Source organism: Eublepharis macularius, chromosome 12, assembly GCF_028583425.1.
Source record: "Eublepharis macularius isolate TG4126 chromosome 12, MPM_Emac_v1.0, whole genome shotgun sequence".
Lineage (NCBI taxonomy): Eukaryota > Metazoa > Chordata > Lepidosauria > Squamata > Eublepharidae > Eublepharis > Eublepharis macularius.
This window is the reverse complement of record NC_072801.1, coordinates 58,893,402-58,919,877: the sequence shown is the minus strand read 5'-3', so window position 1 is coordinate 58,919,877 and position 26,476 is coordinate 58,893,402. Positions and strand designations below refer to the sequence as shown.

The 26,476-nt window shown below is 44.7% G+C and overlaps 1 protein-coding gene across 1 annotated transcript; it reads right to left on the bottom strand.

Annotated features, from left to right (window-relative positions):
- Positions 1-1,511: 1,511 nt before the first annotated feature.
- DKKL1 (dickkopf like acrosomal protein 1) lies at positions 1,512-26,426 on the bottom strand. Its single transcript, XM_054995519.1, has 8 exons — positions 26,364-26,426; positions 16,208-16,373; positions 14,408-14,539; positions 11,936-12,025; positions 5,324-5,416; positions 4,812-4,959; positions 3,546-3,696; positions 1,512-1,858 (listed from the first exon to the last, which is right to left on the bottom strand). Exons 2-8 carry the CDS (start codon positions 16,337-16,339, stop codon positions 1,531-1,533), a joined length of 1,074 nt encoding a protein of 357 aa, XP_054851494.1. The 5' UTR covers positions 16,340-16,373; positions 26,364-26,426; the 3' UTR covers positions 1,512-1,530.
- Between the last annotated feature and the right edge of the window lie 50 nt (positions 26,427-26,476).

Sequence of the window (26,476 nt, the reverse complement as noted above, 5' to 3'; positions counted from 1 at the left end):
TAGATTCAAGTCTAAAAAAGTAGGAGAGAATTTTCAGATTCAACAAATGTTCTCTTTGGACCAAACTAGTAAATAGCCTTCACTTGGGAATAATTTGTCAGCACAATGAATCAGACTACTGGCATGTAAGGATGCTGTTTATCAAACCCAGCTGTGTGGGGTCGGGCCACAGCCTGGGGTGGGCGGTGTGGGCTTGCCCGGTGGCTAGGGCTGCCAGACCCCCGGTGGCACCCACCCCCGCCCCCACTTACCTGGCCAGCGGGGGGGCGCCTCTTCCGTGCACGCCCCCCTGTGGTGCTGTGCGCCCCCGCGCACAGCAGCCCCAAGATCAGGCCTGTTTTGGCCTGGATCGGGGCCCCTGTGGAGCGCAGGAGCGTTCTTGCGCTCCTCAGGGGCCCACAACGGGCCCAATCCGTGCCAAAATGGGCCCAATCCGCGCCCATTTTGGCACGGATCGGGTCCGTTTTGGCACGGATTGGGCCCGTTGTGGGCCCCTGTGGAGCGCAGGAACGCTCCCACGCTCCACGGGTCCAAAATGGGCCCAATCCGCGTCAAAACGGACCCAATCTGTGCCAAAACGGGCGCGGATTGGGCCTGTTGTGGGCCCCTGTGGGGCGTGGGAGCATTCCTGTGCTCCGCAGGGGCCCACAACGGGCCCAATCAGCGCCTAAACGGGGGCTGCGTGATGACGTCACTCCCAGAAGTGACATCCTGGCAACCCTACCGGCGGCCATCTCGTGCTGCTGGGCCAAGAGGAGCCAGGAGCACGGCCAGAGCCATGCTCCTTTGGTGGCCACCTCCAAGGTGCGGTGGCCGGACAAGGCAGCCCAACTGATCACGCCCAGCCTGCATGGAGCAACTGCCGAGTGAGCACACCCGGCCCAGAGGGCAGCTTGTCCCCCACCAAAGGGCCACGGGGCCAACATGCACACCGCTTGATGGAGCTGCAGGCCGAGGCCCCTGCTCCCAGTGGTGGCAGGATGAGGCTGTGGCTGTGATGGGGGGAGGTGGACGGTCCCTGCAATGAGGCTGTGCTTGAGCTGGGGAGCTGAGAGGGCTGTGCGGCGGGGTCCTCTCTCAGGCGCACGTGTGTGTGTCTGTCTCGCCTGCGGGCAGCCCAGCCCAGCCCAGCAGCCCGTTCCAGCAGAACCCTCGAGGGCAAGAGGGCCATTGGGGGAAGCGGCGAGCAGAGAAGCAATCAGTGAACAACTTCCATCAGCCATACCCAGATCAACTCTTAGAGCCAAGCAAGCCAGACAGGACGCCTACACTTCCTGTCAAAACTTGCGCAAAACTAGAAGTTTTTTTTTAATGCAACAGAATCCAATTCTTTTTTTCACTGTAAATCTTAAGAATTATGGTCAAAGAGTGACTAGAACAGTATTGTCATGTGGATGCTTTAATTAACAAAAACTGATGTTTGTCATTATGTAATAGTCAGTGGAATACAAGGAAAGGCAAAAGAGGGAAAAATGACAATAGTAAGGAGGAGCAAAACGCTATGAAAGTTTCAGGTGAAAGCACTTGAAATTAGTAAAAGCCTGGTCCAAAGTACTGTCCCATTTGGTTGGCCAGTTGCTCAAGTTCCTGGAAATCTGATTGGTTGGGATCATTCCTTTCCTCCTCCCATGGAAACAGCCTCTTCTCATCATAATCTTCACTCAGCCCAGCATCTTCTTTAGAATAAGGGCCTTTGGGCAGGCTGACTATTGCCAGCTGGCCATCTTGCCTAGAGTCATCATAGTAAGCCTCCTCTTTGTCCAGGTTTGTCAGGATAGGCTGGAAGATAGGCAGCAGCTCTCCAAGACTGTTGATGTCCACACCGTCCTCTGGCTTTTCGCATGTGGAAATTGTATATCTAGAAGGAAAGGGAACACAGTGTCAAGGTGGAATGAGTGTCAAACACTTTAAAAAGTATCATTTCCTCCCAACTGATTTCCAGTGTTTTCTGTGTTGTTTTCCCTTCTTTTTCATACTTGATTTGTGGTTGGTTGGTTGGTCTTTACTTAAAACACAGTTGTAGTTGGTGTTCAACTCCAGGTTGGAAAATTCCTGGCGGTTTGGGGATGGAGCTTGGAGAAGGTGAAGTCTGAGGAGGGGAGAGAACTCAGCAGGGGTGTAATGCCACAGAGTCCCAACCTCCAAAGTTGCCATTTTCTCTGGAGGGAACTGATCTCTTTAGCCTGGAGAGCAATTGTAATTCTGGGGGGACTCCAGGCCCAACCTAGAGGTTGGCAACCCTAGTTATAGCACCTGCTTCTCCTGATCAGAATGGCAAGGTTCTTCCACAGTCCCAGGACTATCTTCAGTTGCTTCCTGTTGGAGGAGGGGGCGAGGGCTTTGCCATTCTGATTTCCTCTTTGCAGCCAGAGCAATTGCTCATTTTTTTCTTTTTGATCTCAACCACAATGACACAATTGCAATAATAAAAAATAAAATTAAAAAAAAATAATGAGCACTGCTCTAGCAAAGAAGAAAACCAGTAATTAAATCCACCCTGCCTGATTAATTCAGGAACACAACAGCCAGGAGAATAAATGAGGATCAGCTAATTAAAGTGATAGAAGCCATTTTAAAAGAGAGGGGCAAGGAAGAAAATGTTCATGAAGGGCAGTTGCAGGGAGAAATTGCTCCTTTCTTGAATGAGATTTTTGGGTAAACAAATAGTAAGCTTTTGCCCATGGGGTGGGCACTGCTTTTATGCAATCAGCTGTAAGCAGAACTAAAATGGTTGTTCACATAGTGCTTATACATTCCTATAACCATACCCTTCCAGTCCAGCAATTTTATTTATTTATTTGGAATATTTTCACCATACTTCTCTGTGCGCTCAGTGGTTTACAATTTACTGTACAACAAAAGAACAATGGCTATTTTAATGGCCACCTCCTCCTGTGAACCATCCTGTACATGAGATAGACCAGCAACCAGTATCTTGACAGTGTCTGTCCAGGCTGACTCTTTCAACACTATGATCTTTTCAGGGGATCCTTCTATTGTTGGTTTTAGAACTAGGTTTAGGGTTGCCAGTCCCCCGCTGGGGGTGGGGGATCCAGATCCCCTGCTCCCACCCTCTACCCCTCACCACTACTTACCTGCCCAACAGGGGAAAAGGCAGGGGAGGATGCCTCCCAGGGCATGCTCCCAGGTAGCATGGTGCACTCCTGCACGCTACAGTAGGCCCATTTGGTCCCCAAATGGGCCCTATTTGCCCCTAAACAGGCCAAAATTGTCCTGTTGCTGAGTGCAGGAACACTCCAGGGCCTATCACGCTGCCCTGGCAGCGCTCCCACGCTCCATAGTGGGCCAAAATTGTCCCACTGTGTAATGCAGGAGCACTTTCAGAGGCAGCACGAGGCCTGCACAACAACATCACTTCCAGGAAGTGATGTCATCGTGCAGCACCAAAGACAATTAAAAAGCAGAGTGCCAGGTCTTTTGTCTCCTGCCCGGACGGTAAGGGGACCTGGAAACTCTAACTAGGTTGCACAGTAAGGAAGAGAATTCTTTTGATGGGGGTGGAGCACAGAACAAGTCCTCATTACCTTTTACTTCTGCACTCCAACCCTTGGGCACATGGACATTTGGCAAATGCTGCCTGGTTGTCCCAAACCATCAGTCTAAAGAAAGTAGTACTTGGTGTCTGGCATGCTTCGCCTTCTTTTGGATAAGGAGCACAGACTGGAAATGAGAAAGCTGCAAGGAGATAAGACAGAAACTGGGAAATGTTACATGTACAAAATGCAGGAATCAAAATAAGCTCAGAACATCGTCTGTGTTAGCCTGCTGAAATTAATGGGTCTTCCATAACAGATGTTCTCAGAGCTATCTATGGTTTGTGTTACGGGACAGTTAGTGAAGAAATATTGGCTTAATTATCAGCAGAATTCAAGGAAGTACAGCCAAAAGTTCTCGAAGCTGTTGCTAGGAAGTGCCATTGTCTAAATCAGGGGTCCCTAAGGGCACCATGGTGCATGCTGATACCTTTCCTGATGCTCTTCGAGTGCTTTAGAAAGTCGGAAGGGCTAGGTGGGGCTTTTGCCCACCAAGGCTTCTGATTGGCCAATGGAGATGGGATTGCCTGTGCAGACGTTTTAAAAGTTGCCTCAGCAGCAGCTGCCACCATAGCACAAGGATCTTCACCACAAGTGTATGCAAGAAAATATTTTAAAACAATATGATTTTAAAAGGCGTACTGTTAAATAGATCCTCTGCCAGAAATGCTGAAGAGTTACTATTAGTGTTATGCATAACCTCACTCCCTGACATTTTCTGTGTGGCAACAATTTTGTGGTTGGTTCTGTCTCTTGCAGTAGCCATTTTGTAGCTGCACCTACCAATCTGTGCAAGAATTCCAAAAGTGCCCACAGGCTCAAAAAAAGGTTGGAGACCCTTGCTGTAAATAAATATTGTCTCCTTGTTTCCAGGTGCTGCTAGAATGCTGGACTTTGGCCAGATCCAGCAAAGCAATTAAGTTTCTCCATCATACCTACAAGTAAACTGATTTTCCCTCTCTTGAGCTCTCGTGCTCCTCAGTCTGCACACATATACTGCTAACTGGCATATAGCAGCACAAGAAAGACTAGATGGGGGATGAGAGGGTCAAACAGAATTCAATAAAACTCAGTTATAGCCATGGGTACTGTGTTTTTGCAGATGATGTGCCCTTAGAATGCAATGTGTAGCAGCGCTAGCAAGTAACTTCCGGAGTAATAAAATATCCAGTGTGTCCCATTGTATCACATCTCTGGCCTTTTATGAGTTTCAATGGAGAGGAGAGGAAAGCATGCAAAGGCTGAAAAGTATCTCACCTTTGCTGGTGGTGCAGCACAATCCCTGAGCACACTTGTCTTGGTTTGGGTCACATCTCGTCCCACTCTCTCCTTGGCTTACACCTTCTGCACACTTGCCCCATACACACAGGGAACCCAAGCAGCATTCCCCATCATTTTGGCAAGTCTAGGAGATAAAGTAAGTAATGTGCTGGCAACATGTACCCCCATCCCACTGACCTGTTCCTTCATGCAACAGATGTAAAGACTGTGCATCATCACATTTCCCAGTATATTAACTCTGAAGGCCAGTTCTGACACTGCAGTTTCCATACTTTAATTTCAGGACATAAGCACAGAACCAGGGTAAGAAAACCCACCACAGATACAAATAATTAGCTGTGTTGGAAAAAACAGAGGCACATATGATTTGCAAAGGACTCTCAGAGTGGACAGCAAGCAGGAGTCAGAGGAACTCTCATTTTAAGCACTATCTTCAGGGGTAAAAACACTTCACTATGACAGATGCAGCACTCACCCTTTGCACTCACCATATCTTTGGCTTTACACTGCTGACACTGGGATGCAAGCAGTGACCGGAAGCAGAATTGGTCCTTTTGACAATTGCTGTCACTCACACACACCTGTTGGGGAGGAAGTGAATGCTGTAAAGGCTGTTGTACTAGCAGGTCAGTTCCCTCATTACTGGGGAATAGTTGGAACTCAAGCAGATCCACTCCCTTACCTCAAGGCTTAAATGAGGAAATTGGATTGGGTCCATAGTTGTGTGCTTTGCTGAGCAGGATGCCTGGGAGGAGGTATGGAGCACCTGCTAATGCTAATGAGTCCACGTACCTGAGCTTAGGATTGGCCATGATCCTCCTATGATCTGATTGGTTGAGACGCACTATATCTTTGGCGACTGCAATCAGAAAGCTTCCTGTACAGCCTGTGTGGGAATCTTATGCATAAGTCTGCTCCTAACTGAGGATGTTATCATCAGCTGGAAAGGAAAACAAAGCCAAGCCACCCATTTCCTTCTTTCCCTTAGGTTCTTAGTTCAAATGCCACAGACCGCTCTAGTTTAAGATAAGACAATATAGCTATGACATATAAGGATTCAAATTTATAATAGTCAGCAAACATTTTTAAAGTTCAACACATACTAACTAGAGAAAGTCAAATTAAGACAATGACCTTGCCATATAAAAGGGCGTGAAGGTCAGTAAAAGCTGACTTCTGAGGAAGGTCAGATAGAGCAAGTTTGAAAAGATAGGGAGCAAAAACACAGCCTTGCCATACCCCCTTGGTAACAGTAACTGACTTAGAGAGCCTTAGGAATTATATCACACTTTAAAAAGGAAGACTTATAAAGTTGCTTAATTAGAAACAGCAGCCTCAGGGATATAGTTGTGGCTTTGAGTTTCTGATGTAAGCATATTATGGAGACTGAATTAAACACTACCTGTAAATTGATGAATGTAAGCTTTCCCTTTTTTTGATGACAAACAGGGCTTTTTTTCTGCGAAAAGAGGTGGTGGAACTCAGTGGGTTGCCCTTGGAGAAAATGGTTACATGGCTGGTGGCCCCGCCCCCTGATCTCCAGACAGAGGGGAGTTGAGATTGCTCTTGGCACAGAGCGCAATCTAAACTCCCCTCTGTCTGGAGATCAGGGGGCGGGGCCAGCAGCCATGTGACCATTTTCAAGAGGTTCCGGAACTCCGTTCCACCATGTTCCCGCTGAAAAAAAGCCCTGATGACAAATATTTCTCATCCAAATGAGACCAGACTAATGCATTGGGCAATGCAAAGCCCCTTTCTTGAAACCAATCTACTCCAGACCCAAAGTCTGAGTTGCCCACATCCAGTTATCCAGGGCCAATTCCAGACGGCCCCCCGCCTCACGAAACGTCGCGCGTCGTCGTGCAGAAAACGCGAAATATCGCATTTTCTCACGCGAGTTTTGCACGATGTCGCGCAAAACTCGCACGAGAAAACGCGATATTTCGCGTTTTCTACGCGACGTTTCGCGAGGCGGGGGGCTGTCTGGAATCGGCCCAGTTTAAGGTGTAGGTGGGAAGCATATAATTTACCCAGGACAGATAAAAGACAAATAGGATAATTAGCAGGATTGTTTCTTGCCCCTTTCTTATACACGGCCCGCTGCCTCTGGTTAGGTACCTGTTCTATCAACTGTTGTAAACAAGGCAGCAATTACATGTGACCACCAACAAATGTCAACTCAAAAGACAGGCCAGAACCAAATCTGACCCAGGCACCTTACCAGCCTTTAAACAGTCAATAGACAATTTAAATTTGTTTGGTGAACTGGATCCCAAACAGGCAAATCTTTAGATGTCTCTAGAGTATCATCTGTTAAATTCTGTTGGAGTCTTTGAACATGGGCAGTTTTGGTACCTGAAAAGGTGTGGATGGGGTGGGGACAAGATCACCTGGGTCCCCCTCACCATGGGCCCAATTAGGATCAAGTCCTCACAGCATATTTTCAATGGTCAAATTCTTCCCTAAAATGGCAGTAACAGCCACAGGTCAAACCCATGGCCACCGTAACGTCTACTTTGGCCCTAAATTACCAATCAAAAAGAAAAGAATCCTGGGAAATTGCAATGCCTATTTTGCGCATAACCGTTCTAAGTACAACCAGTGTGTCCTAACATTTTCTTAGTAGCAAATTTAGGAAGCAAACAAACATGAATCAGAATCAGATTTCACTTCAGTGGATTGAATTAATACAGCAATTGCAAAATGAGGAACTGAAATAAGTATCTCTGAGTCATTCATCCCAAGCCCCACCCATGTGAACAGGGCACTCAGCACACAAATGGTAACCAGAATATTGTAAGCAGAAAGCAAAAGAGATGTTGCTTCATCTTCTCATGCATATCATCAACTGTTTTTGCTGATTCAGTTCAAATGATTTAAGATTCACTTATAGTACCTGCGATGAGCTCAGCAGCCCTCCATACCTAAATGGTCATCTTAGCATCCAGTATGAATTTAGAGGTACATGGTCTTGAGCCTTGCCCCAGGGAACTTTTAAGCCATGACCCGTACAATAGCCATACAACTGAAAACAATTCTTACCTCGTCACAGGCTTACGTCTTTTTCAGTGAATGCTATTGCCTATCATGATGTTGGTGCTCAGCTGCTATTCCAGTTTTGCTTCAGTTTTATGTTGAAATCAGAGTGAAGGAGGTTGGAGCATCCACACAACATTGTCTCCCAATTGTCTATTCCCCCCTCCCCCCCCCCCACACACACACTGCGCTGGTCTTTTCCAAACCTGGTTTGGTACGACCTTCTGAAAAAGACACAGTCAAAGCACCTTTCCATGCTGTGTGGATTCCATGTTGTGAGGATGGGGAAGAGTACATTTTTGTTGATCCCAGCCACATCAGTACAAGTTTTCTCATCCCAGTCCTTTGTGGCCTCCATTCTTACTCCTCACCACCCCCAGGGACTATTTCTGTTTTTTTTTTTTAAGGTAATGGACAGATCATGATAGCTTAAAATCAGTACATGACAGATATCAGTACCTTAATGCTATGGTGATATGTCAGTTACTGATTCATTAAAAAAAACAGAAAAAGGCCTTTTGTTGGTGGTTGGAGGGGCAAGAAAAGTGCAATGAAAGCTATTGTGTGAATACTTGGTTGCCACTGCAAATGTCTCTGCATTCACAGCAGCAACAGAAGGGACATGAAAAATTGTTGCCATGTGTATGCAGCATAAGACTGCCTGTGTCCCACCTACACACATAAGTTCTTTGCTTCAAGCTGGCACAGCGTGAAACCTTATTGTTTGGGCTTGTTCCCATTGCTCTGCCAAGCTGCCTCTAGAAACACACATTGAACCAAGGAGCGTTCACCCTCTTTGGGGATGTTTCTGGCTTCTTCTCTTCCTGATGTTGACAGTCCTCAATTACTTCTAGCACACCTTTGTTTACATCCAGATCCCAATAGGAGACCCATAGTGCCCTCCGCTGCAGGTCTTCACAGCAGTTTTTCAACATAGGCTACCCCTACCAAAAATATATTCAAAAGGTGAGCACAGACTGTTGTGTCGCCTCCTCCTGAATATGGTAACAACTTAGAGCAGCATTTTGCTTTTCCAAAAGGAAAACATTTCCATGTAGGTAAGTTGGAAATGCAGGAAAAGTGGGCCTAGTATCAGTTCAGCTGCTTAAAAAGTAAGTTTCTAACATTAAAATCATCCTTAGTCTCAAAAGGCTGTTAAACACAGGTGAAATCTCAGAAACCAAGAAGAGGTGTCTGGGGGAGGGGTTAGATTTTCAGCAAAGAAAAAAGAAGGGCACATCAGGGTCCTGCATTGCTCTGTCCAGCTCTGTAAATTGTAAAAACAAAACTGCAAAATTCAGCAGCCATTTCACCTGGAGGCATCAGAGATGAGTGTCAGCTCAACTAGAACCAACTGCAATTTGACTCTTCCATTCCAGAACTTTCTCCTGCAGTGGCCCACTCATTACATAACTCTCAATCAATATAAGGATTTTTTAAAAAAGGGGAGCATTTACACATGCGCTGCATTGGCACTCTGAAGGGGTACAACTCCATGCTGTCACCTCAGAAGTCATCCGCTTCATTCCCATCTCATTCTTCTGCACGTGTAGAATGGGTCTATGGGTGTTTCATATGCAGGCAGGAAACCACCCTCAAGTGAGTCAGACAATTTGTTTATCTAGGCCAGTATTGTCTGTTCTGACTGGCAGCAGTTCTCCAGAGTCTTGGGGTCTTTCACCTACTACCTACTCTCTTTCAACTAGAGATACCAGAAGGTGAACCTGGGCCCTTCTACATGCAAAGCAAGGAGGCTACCAATGAGCCATGACCTGCCTGTAATATACTGAAAACAAGTAGTATCCTTATTGCTTCAATCCACTAAAAAAAAATATTGCACATCCTTCCTCTTCAAAGTTTTGTTTTCCAAAGGAATGACTTTTATTTCAAGATGGAGAGAAACTATGTCCCCTTTTTGTAGAATCGCCCTGTAACATAACAGGAAATATCTAGGAAACCAGAAGAATTCTCCCTGGCCCAAACATGTCAAGCCTCCTTTCCCTCCCCCGCCCCGCCCCTGGGGCTTATATTTTCTGCAGGAAGATAAAGAAGTGACGCTTTTGTGGGCTGAACTTGGGCTGAGGGGGGACAGGGAGAACTTTCTTTTTGATGGGGCGAGGGGCTGTTAAAAGGCCGTTCCGAATGGCCAGCAGCCTGTGTTTCCTATCGCTGACGGGCTCTTCTTTGACCGAGCTGCCTTCAGACATCTGCTTGCTCTTGTGGCGGTGGGGGAAGCGGAAGATCAGAAAGGTCAGCCTAGGCCTAGGCTGGGGAGGACTCTCTGTGAAGAACCTGACTCCATCAATCTCCCTGTCTGCCTCAAGATCTGTTTCTTTCTGACTAGTCACTGGCTTAGGAACCTGGAAAGACATGGACCAAAAAAATAATATTACCTCAGTGACCTGTGTGAATCACAGAAAAACTTATGCTCAGAGCTGGGAGAAGAGAATGGTCTAAGATCTGGATTCCTGGTTTTCTGGGATTGGGGATGTGTGTCATAGAGCAGAACCACAAGTGACAAAAGGCACAGATTGGACACTTGTCAGCTTCCCTCAAGTTTTGATGGGAAATGTAGGCAGCTTGGCGGAATGTTGGACAAGTGACAGTTGAAAAGTCCATTGGACAGCAGTCAGAGAGCCAAGCTGCAAGACCAGGATGCCTACATTTCCCTTCAAAACTTGAGGGAAGCTGACAAGTGTCCAATCTGTGCCTTTTGTCACTTGTGGTTCTGCTCATAGTTAGAATAAAGGATGAGTAAATCTGGGAGAAGGAAAGAGGAGTCATGGGGTTTGAGATGAGGGGAGACAATGAAGCTCTTCAGTTCTTTTTTATTGTTTTTAACAGGATTAGACATAGAGGACAGGTCTAACAAAAGCTGCCAGCCACAATAGCTAAATGGCTCTGTTTACTGCCTCTGACTATCTGGAGAGTAACTATCTGGTAAGCAAGTTTCATTAACTGCTTCCTTTTGGTGGGTTGGTCCCATGATGATGGCCATGTCCAATGTAACTGACAGTGTACCCACATTGACATTTGGATGAGCTGGCTGTGCCATGGTACTTCCAGGGCTTCTTCAAGAGATCAGCACCTGTGACCCTGTCAGGTGGGCCAGAGGCAGCTGCCCCACTTATCCACATCAAGTTATACCACTGCCTCCATGATGCTGGGGAGGATGACAATGGAATAGTGTTGCCTTTATACTGCTTTAAAGTTTCTCTGGGGGACTTCTGCCTGGGCACTGCGGGAAATAGGATTTTGGATCACACGCTTCAGGATAAATTTTCTTATGTTGTCAAGAATCTCCTGTGGGGGAAGAGGAGAACAATATCTATTGGGTGGAGTGCAAGAGAAACACAGAATCCCCCTGGATCCTCTGGGAAGAACCAACAGTCTAGTACAGGAGTCTCCAAGCTTTCCTGCAGGCAGTTTTGGAAATACTACACAATGTGGTCGGTGCAGGCATAAAATGGCTGCCACAGAAGGGGAGCCTGCCACAAAATGGCTGCCTTCAGTCATAAAGTGAAGATCCTTTTAAACATGTTTAAAATCTTTTTAAAAAATCTTCACAGCCAATCAAATCTCCAATGGTAAATCAGAAGCTTTGCTTGGCAAAAGCCCCACAAGGCCCTGCCCACTTCCTAAAAATACTTGGCAGGTGCCAGGAAAGGTATTGGCAGGCACCATGGCGCCCACAGGCACCATGTGCCTGTAGCAGCTGTTTATCCTGGGATATGTCTCATGACACATTAGGAACACCTTGTCCAGCCTGCAGCTCATCTGGGCTGATGTTCTTGCTTAAGGCTCCGCTTCATGTTCTATTCCTAAATGAGGTGAACATGTCCTTGCACTGTTCCCGGGAGGTTTGGGAGATGCATCTGAGAACACTGGCCCCACAAGCCTCCTAAAATGGCAGGGAAGGAGGGCTTCATGGGTTAGCATTCCAGCTTGGCCCTTGAAAATGTGTGCAAAACAATTCTACCAGCCAGTCTACAGACTCTCCCTTCTTCCTCTCACACAGCCAAATCAGGTCACAAACATCCTAAAATTGGTTGGTGTGTACTAACCTCCTTCTTCTCTGGGTGGGTGTCTTCCTCTTCAATAGAAGTCACCACTTTCTCTGAAAAGATCATCTCACCTGTATGGTTATTAGTCACCTGCAGGCATTGACAGAAGAATGGGCTTAAGAATTAACATTCAGGCTTTCAGTTCCAATTAAAACATTTGAGCAGCAGTGTGGCTGTTGGGGAAAGCTCTCCCTCATGGCTAAGGCTCTGTATCACTACAGGAACATTTCATTTGGATTCCCGAAAAGTGAGTTCTCTTTATGGGTTTACACTATGGCTGTACCTCTCTAGAGTCCAATGGCAGTTTCTTCCTAAGCGGTTCAAGGCACCCATGTGAGGTATGGATTTGAGGGCGCAGTGTGGAGCCTCAATCAAGGAGATGAGACTTTATATGTCTATCAAACGGCTGCCTGGGCATTTCCATAATGCTTAAAGAATGTGTTGCCGAGGGGTTGGTTGAAGAGTAAGAAGGACAGGCAGATGGATTATTGTCATGAATGATGGTGTGGAAATAGATAACAACAACAACATTTGATTTATATACCGCCCTTCAGGACAACTTAATGCCCACTCAGAGCGGTTTACAAAGTATATCATTATTATCCCTATAACCAGGGCTCATTTCAAGGGGGAACGCGCAGGAACGCAGTTCCGGCAGTTCCCCAAAGAGGTCAAATGTCAGGTAGCCCCACCCACCTGACTCTCGGCCATTTTGGGCCCGTTTCAGCCTGGATTGGGGCCGAAACAGCCTGGATCGGGCCTCTGATGGGTGGTGGATCAGTCTCCCACTCAGCAGTGGCCTGATCCTGACCATTTTGGTCCCCTTTTTGGCCATTTTCAGCCCCTTTTTGCCATTTTGGGCCCAATTTTGGCCGTGAATGGCCAGGATTGGGTCCAAAAACAGCCATGATAGGCGATGTCAAGGGGTGTGGCATAAGCAAATCAGTTATGCTAATGACACACTTCCAGTGATGGCAAGGGGTGTGACATATGCTAATGAGTTCCTCCTGCTCTTTTTCTACCAAATGACCCCTGCCCACAACAAACACTCTGTGAGGTGGGTGGGGCTGAGGGAGCTTCTAGAAGCTGTGACTCACCCAAGGTCACCCAGCTGGCTTCAAGTGGAGGAGTGGGGAATCAAACCCAGCTCTCCAGATTAGAGTCCTGCGCTCTTAACCACTACACCAAACTGGCTCTAACATATACATATGTATTTATTTAAACCATTTCCATGGCGCCTTTCCACCCAAATAGGATCCCCAAGGTGGTGAATACCAAAGATTAAAATATTTGAACATTAAAACAGCATTCAAAATAATTTATAAAATCATATAAACACACAACTCCAAAACCCAGGGAAGAGGGCCAGTAACAGTCATTGGTGTGCCAAACAAAACAAAACGTTTTTACCCACGGATAGAAGACAATGATTGAGGGAGATAGACAAATCTTCCTGGGGAGGAAGTTCCAAAGTTTCGATGCCACAACCCAGAAGGCCCTTCCTCGGGTTGCCGCCTGTCTAGCTTCAGAAGGGGGGGGGCACCCGAAGTAGGGCCTCCAAAGATGACAAGAATGGACGGGTAGGTTCATAAGGCAGTCCTTAAAGTATGCAGGCCCCAAGCTATATAGGGCTTTTAATATATATAACTCCCCCTAGACAGTAGAAAAGTTGATTTAATCACGGATTAGATTAAATGTGTGTACTGTATACTTTTTAATATAATATATATAATAATATAATATGTTTAATAATATAAACATTAACATCTATCAGTCATTAAGTAAAACTATCAAGACAATAGTAACATTCCAAATACAATCAGTTTGTGAAGCAGGAACTACAAACTAAACAGTCCCAAATTCAAACAAGGCTTAAAAGGTGCCTCGATGCAGGCAAAACTGTCAAAACACATTTCAGCCCCATCTGTGTCTGTCGTATAGTGTATGTTACTCTTCAAAGTGCATTATTCAGGAAGAAGAATCTAGATTTTATTCACCCACAAAATGGTTTTTCCCTTATTCAATTGAAGCATTAAAGCAGGGACATCCAAACTACAGCCCATGGGCCACTGACAGCCCACAGATGCTTTTCATCTGGCGCTCTGGGGCTGCTGAGTGTCCAGGTCAGCTGTGTGCCTCTGATGCCATGTGAACACAGGCATGCCTGAAGTCACATGCAGCCAACATCATGTTCGAGGCCTGCCTATAAAGAAGAGACTGTCTTCCTGGGGCATGTGTGGCCCTGGCATGGGTCTGCCTCCCTCTCTGACCTAGCCCACCACTTGGCTTGCTAATGAAAGATCTCAAGAAGATCACAAGAAGCAGATGGTAGGACATTTGTCTGCCTGAGATCCTGGGGAGCCATTGCCAACCAGAGTGGATGATTCTGGGCGGCCAATGCTCGGATTCAGTACAAGGCAGCTTTACACCTACTGCACTAATGCACTCCAGTTTTTTCAATTGCTCACTCACCTTGTTGATTACATGGTGGCTATACACCGTGGCGTTTCCCATTTTCCGCTGCTTTTCCTCCTCATTGTGGTAGTTTGAAGGTAGCTTGCTGATGTCCACCGTACCATCAAACTGCTCTTTCCCCAATGCTCCCTATTAGCAACAAATAGCAACAAAGATGGAAACATCCTCCTCCTAAAAAAAGCTCTGACCAATCAGACCAGACATCAGAGATCATCTATTCCAGTCTTCTGTTTCCTGCAGGGACCTCCTGGAATGGTGTTTCTAGAACATCACATGGCTGGGCATCAAAATGGCATCAACATCAGCCACATGGCACATTCCATATTACCTTTTCTTTCCTTCTGGCCAAGAATAATTTTTTAGGTATTTCTGTGTCTATGCACCTTTCCTCCCAGTATTGCATGCTCAGAATTTGTAGTTCTTTTACCAATAAACCATGAGTTTGTGTAACTGACCTGTATATTTTGTTGTGTTTTATGCCATCTATTAAAAAGAACATGGGACAATGAAAGATGTACCTTTGGATTCTTGTAAGTCTCCAGGAGATGGATATTTCATAAATGGGAAAGGGAGTTACAGGATTAATCATACACATTCTGAGTAATTACATTTGCATATTAATAAAACAATAGTTTTTAAGGGGAAAAGGATACTTTCTTTTTTAGATAGTGCATGTACATGTGACAGCAGGTACCACTTTAGAAAAAGCATTCCCTCCTGCAAAAGAGTGCCAATGGAATCCCCATTCTAAGTCATCTGCTCTTTCATAGTGCTTCTATTTCAAATAGTTAACTCTTTAAATGTGTTGACAGATTAATCAGTATCCCCCTTTTACATGATCAAAAACTTTTTAGTTGATTCATCCACTAAAGTTTGCAGGTCTAATTTTTTTTAAAAAAAGATTAAGAATAATACACATTTGTGGAGCAGCCACTGAGGATGCCTCTACATGTAATTCTGCAGTCCGAACATGATAGTGAATTTCTGAGAGCACCTTCAGTTGATCTTAGAGCTTGTCATAGAATATCTGGCCTTAGAACAACTGAACGAATTCTCAGCACTGCCAAGCAATAACCCTTCCCAGGATGTCTTGTGAGAAGCAAGGTTGGTTATACAACTTGTACAGTCGGTGTAATTTTTGGAGTGTGTCATGCCCCATCGAATAAAGGCTACAGGTGCAAGTTAAAATTTGAAAAAACAAATGCCACGCCCCAAAGACTTGCAAGAAATTATTTGCCAAGTTTATGCAATTTCATCACTCCAATCTAATTATGGACATCGGGGGGAAGGGTGCCCTCAAATCTAGAATTTTACAGCCTCGAAAAGCCTACTTTTGCATCCAAAACAAGGATTCTTGAAGATGAGAGATGAGTGAACAGCTGACAATCAAACCTTCTCTCCTGAAAGATACAGAACTAGTTCTGTTTTGAACTCCTAAAACAGCACTAGAATATGCTCATATCTATTACCAGAGCAATGATAAGAACTGCATCTGCACCAAAATACAGATGTGTGTGCTGTGCGGTAAAACAGGTTGAGGAGTGGGGAGGAGAGAGAAATTTGAATATGCTGATATGGGGGGGTGGGGGCGGGGAGAAGTGCAGAAAGAGATGTTAGCTGTGACACTCATTTGCCAGATATACCCCTTACTGCAAGAATCCTCCTTTATTTGAGAGGATTCTTAATGCAGTCCCTAGAACATGCCCCCCCCCTCCAGCACTGGAACATTCCTTCTGTTTGGGGGCAGATTTGATCTGCCCACCTGAACCCCTTCTTTGTCCCATGCAACCCCCTTACCCGGTTTCTCTCCATCAGGCTGTTGAAATCCTGGAAGATTCTCTCCATGCTGGAGGGCAGGAAGGCAGCAGATGCAGTTTCTCCGTGCATCAGAGGAGTCAGGCACCATAACCCCCATACCAGCGGCAGCATCCTGGCCTGGTCCCTGCCTCTCTGGCTGCCTGAACTGCACAAAGGCAGAAGGGAGATCAGAGGGAAGACTGCAAACCAGCAGGGGCGGGGCCTTCTCTCATCCGCTCCTGCTGCTCAGATATTCCTCCCCCCTCAGCATCCCTGTCTGTCCCTTACCGTGACCGCAATCTATCTACAAACTATTCAATTGGGGCAGGGGCTCAACCCTGCTAGGAAATCATAGCTCCAAAATGCCTTCTTCCCTAATCCCAGCTTCAACAGAGATCAACCTCCACAGCAGTCAACCCCTTCCTAATACCCCCTTTTGACCACCCCCACAGCTCCAAGATGCCCCTCATATACCTTCTGCTCCCTTACCAGCCTGTTAACTCCCCAGAACTCCAAGCGACCAGTTTTCACCAAAGTGATGGTTTTGAAAAGGGTTCCGGTTCTGGAACCTGCCCGCATCACTGCACATCTCTGTTTGTCCACAAAGACCCACACTCCTGCCCCTGGGTTGCCAAGGATCATTTATTTTTACAAGCCTTTCCTCATCCTTCCCTAGAGGAAGCCACTGGCCCCCTCCAAAATGACATTTTGGGTCCCAGGTCCGATTCTGGGGAACTTGGCCAAGAGTCCACATGAGGTAGATCTGAGAAAACCTCACACGCAGCATCTGTTCTGAACACCTCAAAGGAATAGATGAAGTCACAGACACATCTGAGCAGATTCTTTACATTCAGTATTCAGTAACTAGAGCTAGCCCTCCCGCCCTAAGAGTAGCGAATGGGTCATTCAGATCAGAGGGTTCTGCTGTGGCTTCCACAAGTTCAGGCTTCAGTTCCATTCCTCTCATTTGAGATATAAACTGTTGTCCATCCCACTTATTAGTACTTTCATCATTTAATACCAATGACAATTAGAGTTCCATACAAAATATTCCTCGGTGAGGTGATTCTCAACTGGCCTTTTTAAGAACCTAAGAAGAGCCCGGCTGGATCAGACCTGTGGTCCATGTAGTCCAGTATCCTGTCTCACACAGTGGCCAATTGGTTCCTCAAAGGGCCAACAGCAGGGCATAGAAGTGGAGGCCTTCTCCTGATGTTGCCTTGTGGCAGTGGTATTTAGAGGTTTATTGCTTCTGAATGTGGAAGTTCACCATGGCTGATAGACCCTATCGTCCATTGATCTCATCTATGCCTGTGGTCATCACTAAACCCTCTGGCAGAGAATTCCACATTTGAATCAGTTGTTGAGTAATGAAGTATTTCTTTTTGTCTGTCTTCAATCTAATGCCCATCATCTTCATTGGATGCTCTTGAATTCCTTGAATGGAGAGAGAAAAAGTTCTCTCTCCATTCTCTCTACCCCATGCATAATTTTATAAACCTCTCGTTTCCCCCTCTTGCTCATCTCTTTTCTAAACTGAAAAGTCCCAGACTCTTCAGCCTTTCCTCCTAGGAAAGGTACTCCAATTCCATAATCATCCTGGTTGCCCTCTTCTGTACTTTTTCCAGCTCTGCAATGTTCTATTCAAGATACGGTGAAGATATGGACCAGAACTGCACAAAGTATTCCAAATGAGGCCGCACTATAGATTTACACGGGGCATTGTAATATTGGCTGACAGAGCAATCCTAAGAAGAGTTACTCCAGTCTAAATCCATTGAAATCACTGGGCTTAGATTGGAATAAATCTTTTTAGGACTGCATGGTTAGTTTCAATCCCCTTCCTAATAATCCCCATCATAGAGTTTGCCTTTTTTTAATCCTGTGGCACACTGGTTTGACATTTTCATTGAGCTATCCACTACAACCCCAAGGTCTCTTTCTCAGTCTCAGCAAGTTCAGACCTCATTCACATATCCTTTTTCTGTTTCTATGATCAATTTTTCCATGTTCCACCCACCCAGCTGGCCTCTTCCTGGAAGTTATTACCAATAATGAAGTAATGCCAAATAGTGCCAAGGGATAAGATTGATTAGAACTTGGGTCAGGGCCTTTTGAGTTGTGGCCTTGTAGAATCAGCTCCCCTCTGTTAGGCCATGCACTAATAATACAAATACTTTTGGTTAAGCTAACTTTTCAAATGTAACAGATACAATACTCATCATACTGTTCTGAAGATGCAAGAGGACAGAAGCTTCCATGGGACACATGTCGCTTGTTGCACAGACATTGAAACGCACTCCCCATCAAGGGAAAGGAGACCAAAGAGGTCAAAGAAAAACATTTAATCCAAAAGGATTGGTAAAATCTGAGGATCACTGCTTTACCAGATCCCTTGTGGTCCTGCTGTGCACTTGCTCCTCCTAGAATCTGTGCTGGGCATTGTGCTGCATTACACACCTACATAATACAGATGCGGCTACCTCTGAGGCAGAAACAGCTGTTTATACTACAGGCATCTTCTTTATACAAACTAATGAAGTATCACAGGCCGCAGGGCTTTTCAAAATGCGTTGCTGAATAGCGTTGCCAATGAACCAGGAAAAAATAACAGACTGATCTCCTTCTGTGCCTTTTGCAGTTGCTTGAAATCAGCAGGTGAAGCTTTTGACAGCACGGATATATATGATCACCTACTAATATCTGCAGATCAGGATACTGTTAAAAGCACAGGAGCAGGAGGCAATAATAAAGCTGGCAACCCTAAAGACAGGGTTTGTGAGAGGGCAGTGTTCTGCATGTGCGCTCTTAGCTCCCATGGGGTATAGATAGCTGCACAGGACCAATCAGCGCCCTGCGAATGTGCCTTTAAGGTGCCTCTTGATATTTTTCAGACTGCCGAGATGTTGCAATGGATGCGTGAGCAGCATTAAAGCATAGAGCAGTTCCTGTGAATGAGCTCATGTCCAGGAAGCAAGAACAAGGCGAAGGCTGCAGTTCTGCCAAGACACCACTAGATGGTGATGTAAGATTTCAGTGGCTCTGGCCTGCTGTATGGTCTTCTGCTAAAAGTTCAGGAAATGTTTTCCCTGGGGAAGATTTTCCTGTGCATGCCCGCACATGTGTATGAAAAGCAGATTAAATACAAACGACCAGCTTATCACACGGGAAATGTGTGCTAATACTTCTTAGCTTCTTGTATGTGTGTTTCAGCACACAGACCACCACGCCTGGTTTTGCAGTATTCTGTTACTCCATGCCAGGTACCAACTTGTTCTGTTGCTACGAAGATGTAGATCTATCTGTCCCTCTGTTCATTGCTGCTGTGCTTTAGTCTTGGCTTCCTGGCTCTTTATTTACAGATGTAGATGGTAGTATCATGGGAAATTCAACAAGGGCTTGTTATTGTGTAGGAATCAGATTCTGTACATACATTCTTTACTCAAATGGATTTTGCTTTTTTTGTAATGGCGCCTCTCCATTGCACACATATGTGTACCATCTGCACAAAATGGGGTGGAAATTAGGAGAAAATATCACATTATTCATTAAAATCAAAGTTAGCTGTGTTTGTGTGTGCATACACACATTACCCATTAAAATACAAACATACTTCAGGGATATCAGAATATTGTCTATCCAAATTAGAATGCACCAATACAGAAACAACAAATCAAAACACACTTCATGAAAACTGCTATTTAAACCATTAAACCATTTAAATACAATGCATGTTCACAAATAGGAAACTGTGAAAACTGAAAACTAGGAAGAAAAAGCACAGAAAATAAACCAATCCTTAAAACAGCAGTTCTCAAACTTTTAGATACAGGACGAACTTCTAAATTTACTGTACTTTTTAGGACCCACTTCTAAACTTTGGTTGCAAGCCCAGGGTTGCGAACTTCCAGGTTGAGCCTGGAGTTCTCTAAGCATTATAACTTTTATCTCCAGACCACAAGGATTAGTTTCCTTGGAGAAAAGGGTGCTATTGATGGTGGTCTTTATAGCATTGTTCCATGCTGAGGTCCCTCCCCAAACCTTGCCCTCCCCGGGCTCCACCATCAAATCTCCAGGAATTTCTCAAGACAGAATTGGCAACCCTATGTAAGCACCACCAAGTTAAATGGGACTTTGTTCTGAATAGACCTCCTGCTCATTTATGGGTTACATTTGTGTGTTATGTGTGGTCAACTTGCTTCTGACTTATGGTGACCCTATGAATGAAAGACCTCCAAAACATCTTAACATTAATAGACTTGCTCAGATCTTGCAAACAAGGATGTGGCTTCTTTTATTCAGTCAAGCCATCTCATTTTGGGTCTTCCTCTTTTCCTACTGCCTTCCACTTTTCCTAGCATTATTGCTTTTTCCAGAGAATCTTGTCTTCTCATGATGTGACCAAAGCACAATGGCCTCAGTTTAGTCATTTTATCTTCGAGGGAGAATTCAGGCTTGATTTGATCTAGAACCCACTTATTTGTCATTTTTGGCTGTCCACGGTATCTGCAGAACTCTCCTCCAGCACCACATTTCAAATGAATCAATTTTCTTCCTATCAGCTTTTTTCACTGTGCAACTTTCACATCCATATATAGCAAAGGAGAATCCCCCCCCCTTTATGGGGACCCATTTGCAAAACAACTTCGTGCTGCTTCTCCCTCCCCAGCATAAAATATGGGCATGTCGCATCAATTAATAGTGAACCCATTTGTATTTTATTGTTCATGTTTTCACATGTATAAATATGGAGCATTACTGAGAAATGGAATGAATTTTGTAGCCATTTCACACATTATGCAGAGGAAAATCTGCCTTTGAAGCTTCCACAGCCTCCTCCCAGCTTCCATGAACTCTTGAACCTGCCTTCTATTGGGTCAGAGAAAGTAGAAAAGTAAGAACAAAAACACATGGTCCTTCTGGACCGAGCATGGCTCCTGTGAACTCAAGTAATGGCTGCAGCACTGAGTGCTTTCTTAGGTTCAGCTGATAAGTCACCGATGCCTGCTGCCCAAAGACAAAGACCTGGCCATCATCATTCATTCTTTGGGGACTATAGGAGCCCAATAGCACCTTGAAGACCAACTAGATTTTCAGTGTATAAATTTTCGAGAGTTAAAGCTCCCTTCATCAGATACGATATGTACTACGTACATATCAGATATATGTACTACATCAGATACTATATGGGGGCTATATGCAAAATGCTGCAGCTCAACTGTTATCAGGAGTGAGCAGGAGCATCACTTCCATCCTACAGTCACTCCACTGGCTACCTGTAAGTTATCATGCTCAATTCAAGGTATTGGTTATTACACACAAAGCTCTGCATGGCTTTGGTCCAGCATACCTATGGGACTGCCTCCCTACCTATGTTCCTCCATGGCAGCTTCGCTCATCTGAACAGGGTCTCCTGCAGGTGCCAAGCTGCACACGGGCGAAATCAACAGCAGCCCATACATGGGCTTTCTCTGTGGTGGCCCCTACCCTGAGAAACAATTTGTCTGAAGAGGTCAGGAGAGCCCCCACGCTCCTGGCTTTCCACAAACAATGCAAAACCGAATTATTCAAAAAGGCTTTTTACTAAAAATGGGAGGGCTGTATCGTAGGGATGCAGTCTCACATGCTTTGCTAATGAGTTAGGGACCATAGACTTCACCACTAAGTTGCCTTACATATTACCTGTTGATTTAAATATGTACTCCTATGTACTACTTGTGCTTCACGTTGTCTAATGTCAGTCTTAGAATTGGTTGTTTCAGTATTTTTTCTACTCTGTATTGGATTCTTGCTAATGTTGTATCTTTTTAAACTTGTATCTATTTACCCTATGGCATTGTTTATGGAAATTTCCTTGATACTGTATGTACTAATCTCATACTATGTAATCCGCCTTGATTCTCAGTGAGAATGGTGGACTATAAATAAATAAATAAAATATACAGTAACGTGCTGTATGGGAGGATCCAGAAGCTGCAGCTCGAGCAGAGTAGAACAAGGAACAAGCAGGCACAGACAAATCTTAGTAAGTTCACATCTCGCCCATTTAGAGACATCTGGATGGGGCTGCCAAATTGTTAGCGGGACGAGTTCACAGTAAGAAGGGTTATGCTCTTCTAAGCCCACTGACTTCAATAGATTTAGAAGGGTGTGACTCTATTTAGGATTGCACTGTTAATCTCTGCAGGCCTAAAGGACCTGCTTAGGGAACATCTCCTCCCTTATGAATCATCCCTTAAGACCTATCAAGGAAACGGCGCTTTGCTTCATCAATTTACACAGAAGCTGGGTGAGCCCCCATAAGGTGCAGGGTTTCCCTTGTTATTGTTGGAATTGCGGGATGCCTTTTTGCCGAAGGTCTGCTTGGCAGAGGCTAGTTAAGACTTCTGTTTTTTTTTTCTTGTGCCTTCAGAAAAATTACTATTTAAAAAAAAAAATCCTGCTCCACAGTTCTTTTCTGTTGTTAGCTTCAATTTCTTGATTTTTTTTTTTGCGATTTGTATATGTTGTAATGAATCTGCTGAGGTTTTTTTTTTAAAGAAATTCACACAAATGGCAGCGTACAAATCCTTAAAATTAATTAAATACAGTGGACTCCCAGATTTGTGGGGAGAAAGTTCTTTGTTCTCCTGTTCTGGTCACCAACCACAAGGATTTTTATTTATTTATTTTATTTATTTATGTCATTTATAGTCCGCCTTTTTCACTGAGATTCAAGGCGGATTACATAGTGTGAGATCAGTACAATAAGTAGCAAGGACAAGGGTAGGCTTTTCCATACAGTGTCAAGGACATTTCCATAAGCAGTGTCATAGGGCTGATGAATACAAGTTTACAGAGATATGGCATTAGCAAGGATCCAATACAGGGTTGAAAGATTGCTGGGTATGTAGCATGTTTTTGATTTCTCCTCCGTACTTTCCCCCACAGTAAAAAGGCACACAAGATGCTCTAATGCCCAAAGAATGTTCCATAGCAAAACCGTGAGGATGCCGTGACAAATACAACATTCCTTGGCACCCAAAGACCTCAGAAACAAAGGAGGTTGCATGTCTGTAACTCTGTATGATTCACTGCTTTGGGCTTGCTACCTTCCAATCAGCCTCTGCTATGAATAAATAGGTAATTGTTTCTTCTCTTCAATCATTCCTGGTACAGAATAGAGTAGAAAGATCCCCCCTCAACAGGAGACTTCCCATTTGTCTCTGTAGGAACTGCTGCTCTGGAGGTGCCTCCTTCCAACCAAGATCCAGAGGAGTTAGCCGTACCAAGCACAGGGTTACAGCAGAATTATTTCCCAATACAGAGATGCAGAAAAATGATCCATTCTCAGAGGACAGTGGCTAATGCAACTCTGCATGAGTCACTGGCGTCTCTTACGTATTCTAACAGCATAGCACTTACAGCTGTTAAAGTAAAAGAACTCTGCCCGAACGTTATGATTGTTAAACTGCAGCAGCAGGTGAGGAATCAGCACAGTGGAAAGCAACATCTGGCCTTCTGCCTCCAATTTCAGGTCATGATAACTCCAGCTCAAGTTGCCTGTTTAAGAATTTTGTGCTGCAAACAAACGATAGGCAGAGACAGGTTAACGTCTCCAAGTTGTTACAGAGAAACAGAGGAAGGGAGGACAAGAATCCTACTGCCATTTGTATGGCATTTTCAAATGCTCAAAGTGTTTCATGTACACCACTGTCCATTACTGTCCCCAGATGGGAGAGGACCAGGGCTTTTTTTCAGCAGGAACGCGGGGGAACAGAGTTCAGGAACCTCTTGAAAATGGTCACATGGCTGGTGGCCCCGCCCCCTGATCTCCAGACTGTGTGGAGGGCAATCTAAGATCCCCTCTGTAATAATAATAATAACATTCGATTTATAATACCGCCCTTCAGGACAACTTAATGCCCACTCAGAGCGGTTTACAAAGTGTTATTATTACCCCACAACAATCACCCTGTGAGGTGGGTGGGGCTAAGAGAGCTCAAGAGAACTGTGACTCGCCCAAGGTCACCCAGCTGGCTTTGTGGAGGAGTGGGGAATCAAACCCGGCTCTCCAGATTAGAGTCCCGTGCTCTTAACCACTACACCAAACTGGCTCTCCCCGCCCCCTGATCTCTCTGTATGGAGATCAGGGGGCGGGGCCACCAGCCATGTGATCATTTTCACCAACAGCAATTTAAACTTTAAAAAACTACCCCCCCTTGTTCCAGCTGACCCAAAATGATGTTATTGTGCGGTTCCGAGTTCCACCACCTCTTTTCCCAGAAAAAAAGCCCTGATGTTACTGATTGCTTGTGGTTTTCTTGTCGCAAATAATGAGAATTGGAAACTTATTCGGTACATCTCTTTGCTGAGAATTTGCAGCGGCCCCCGTCCACCAACCTGCATCTATGACTTCCTTATGCCAAGTCTTCCTTCAATGGAGAAAAGAATCTCTAAGATCAGCCTTTCATTCATAACTGGCTGTCTTTTTCTTGGCTTTCCCTACAGGAAGAATCCTTGGTGGGAGCTGTAAGAGCCAATCCATAAATTTCAGTGTTCCCTATATGGAAGTGTTCAAACATTGTGTTTGTTTTTCTGAATTAAAATTGGAGGGCCCTGTCACTCTCACACTTCAAACTGTTTACTAAAAAAAGAATAAAGATATCTTAAAGAAGCCCACACCCTGTCTTTTTGCATGACTAGTTCCTGATTGGGAGGGGGCAAGCCCAAACCGGTTAGTTACTCATGCAGAGATACAACAGGCACCGCATGAGGGTAATTTTGCCATGTCTCAGCATTTGAACTGATTGAATTATCCTGTCATATCATACGCATAAAGGCAGCCAACTTCTGTTCCACAACAAGAGCTGATTATAAGAAAGCCATGCCAGACTAGTAATAGACGCAGAAGAGACGTACATCACCTCAAAGAAGGATTATTTAGGTTCCTTTAATTATTTAGAGTAACTGAGAGTCATTGGAGCATTTGAAAGATATGATCAAGTGAGCTTCAGCTCACAAAAATATAATAAGCACTTTGGTTTATTTATTTTATAGTCCACCTGTTGGTGACACAGGACTGCTATTTTCACTACCACAGACTAGTATAGCTATCCCCTCCTGGAATTTTTAAAAGACTAACTAAAACAAACTGTACTACTACTGCATTACAAGATTAGTTAACAATGAAATAAAAACAGTATAATACACCCAATAAGTAATTTCAAAAGGTGAGAACTGTCTAAATTGTTCAGCCATTAAAGCTACAGTTTGATTCCTTTGAATAAAAAGAGCCCTGTTGAACAATTCTATTTTCCTTAATAATTCTCTTTTTACTACCCCTCTATTCTTTTCGTAAGAATTCCCTGCTGAACCATTCCATTCCATACATTTGCAGAATTGGGAGGGGTGGGTGAATGACAGCATGAACAAGTCTGTTAATGATAGGACGTCTGGGAGGTCTTTCACTCATAGGGCCGCCATAGGTCAGAGGCAACTTGATGGCACATAGCACACACACACATTCCTTAGATAAATCAGCCTGTGAATAATTTTGGTTTTCTGAACATTTCAATTTTATTGCTGTTCTGTCCCCTTAAAAAATGTTTTTAAGCCCACTTGAATGCTTTCTTCCATTTGTCATGATGGTTCAGTAACAGCCTGCTCTGCCTAAACCCACCAGAACAATTTGGCAATTGCCACACCATATAAATTTGCTCTTGTACGGTTAACTTCCCACTGGGATAACACTACCATCACAGAAGGAACCAAAGAGAAACTTGGGAGATCAAATGATGGTTTTATAAAGCAGGATTTGAGCCCAGTGACACCTTAAAGAACGATATGCATCTGACAAAGAGAACTGTGGTTCTCAAAAGCTTACGCTACAATAAAGTTAGTCTTAAAGGTGCTACTGGACTCTTTACTGTTTCAAGATTTCAGGGTATAAAAATCAGTCCAGTAGCAAAAGCTTATGCTACAATAAAATTGGTTAGTCTTAAAGGTGCTACTGGACTCTTTTTGATTTTGCTACTACAGACTAACACGGCTAACTCCTCTGGATCTATGACCAGGGTATAAAAGACTCCCTTCTTCAGATACTAAAGGTTTTGCTTAGGTTTACTTAGAAGTAAGTGATTTGAGGTCAATGAGATTGATTTCTACATCAGCATACCCAACACCGCAACTCTCGAAGGTCTGCAGTTTCTCCTCTTCCAGGCTTCCTTCCCTGGACAACCTTTTCCTGCAGGGGAGGCCTGTGTATCCTAAGCCCCACCCCGAAGCGCC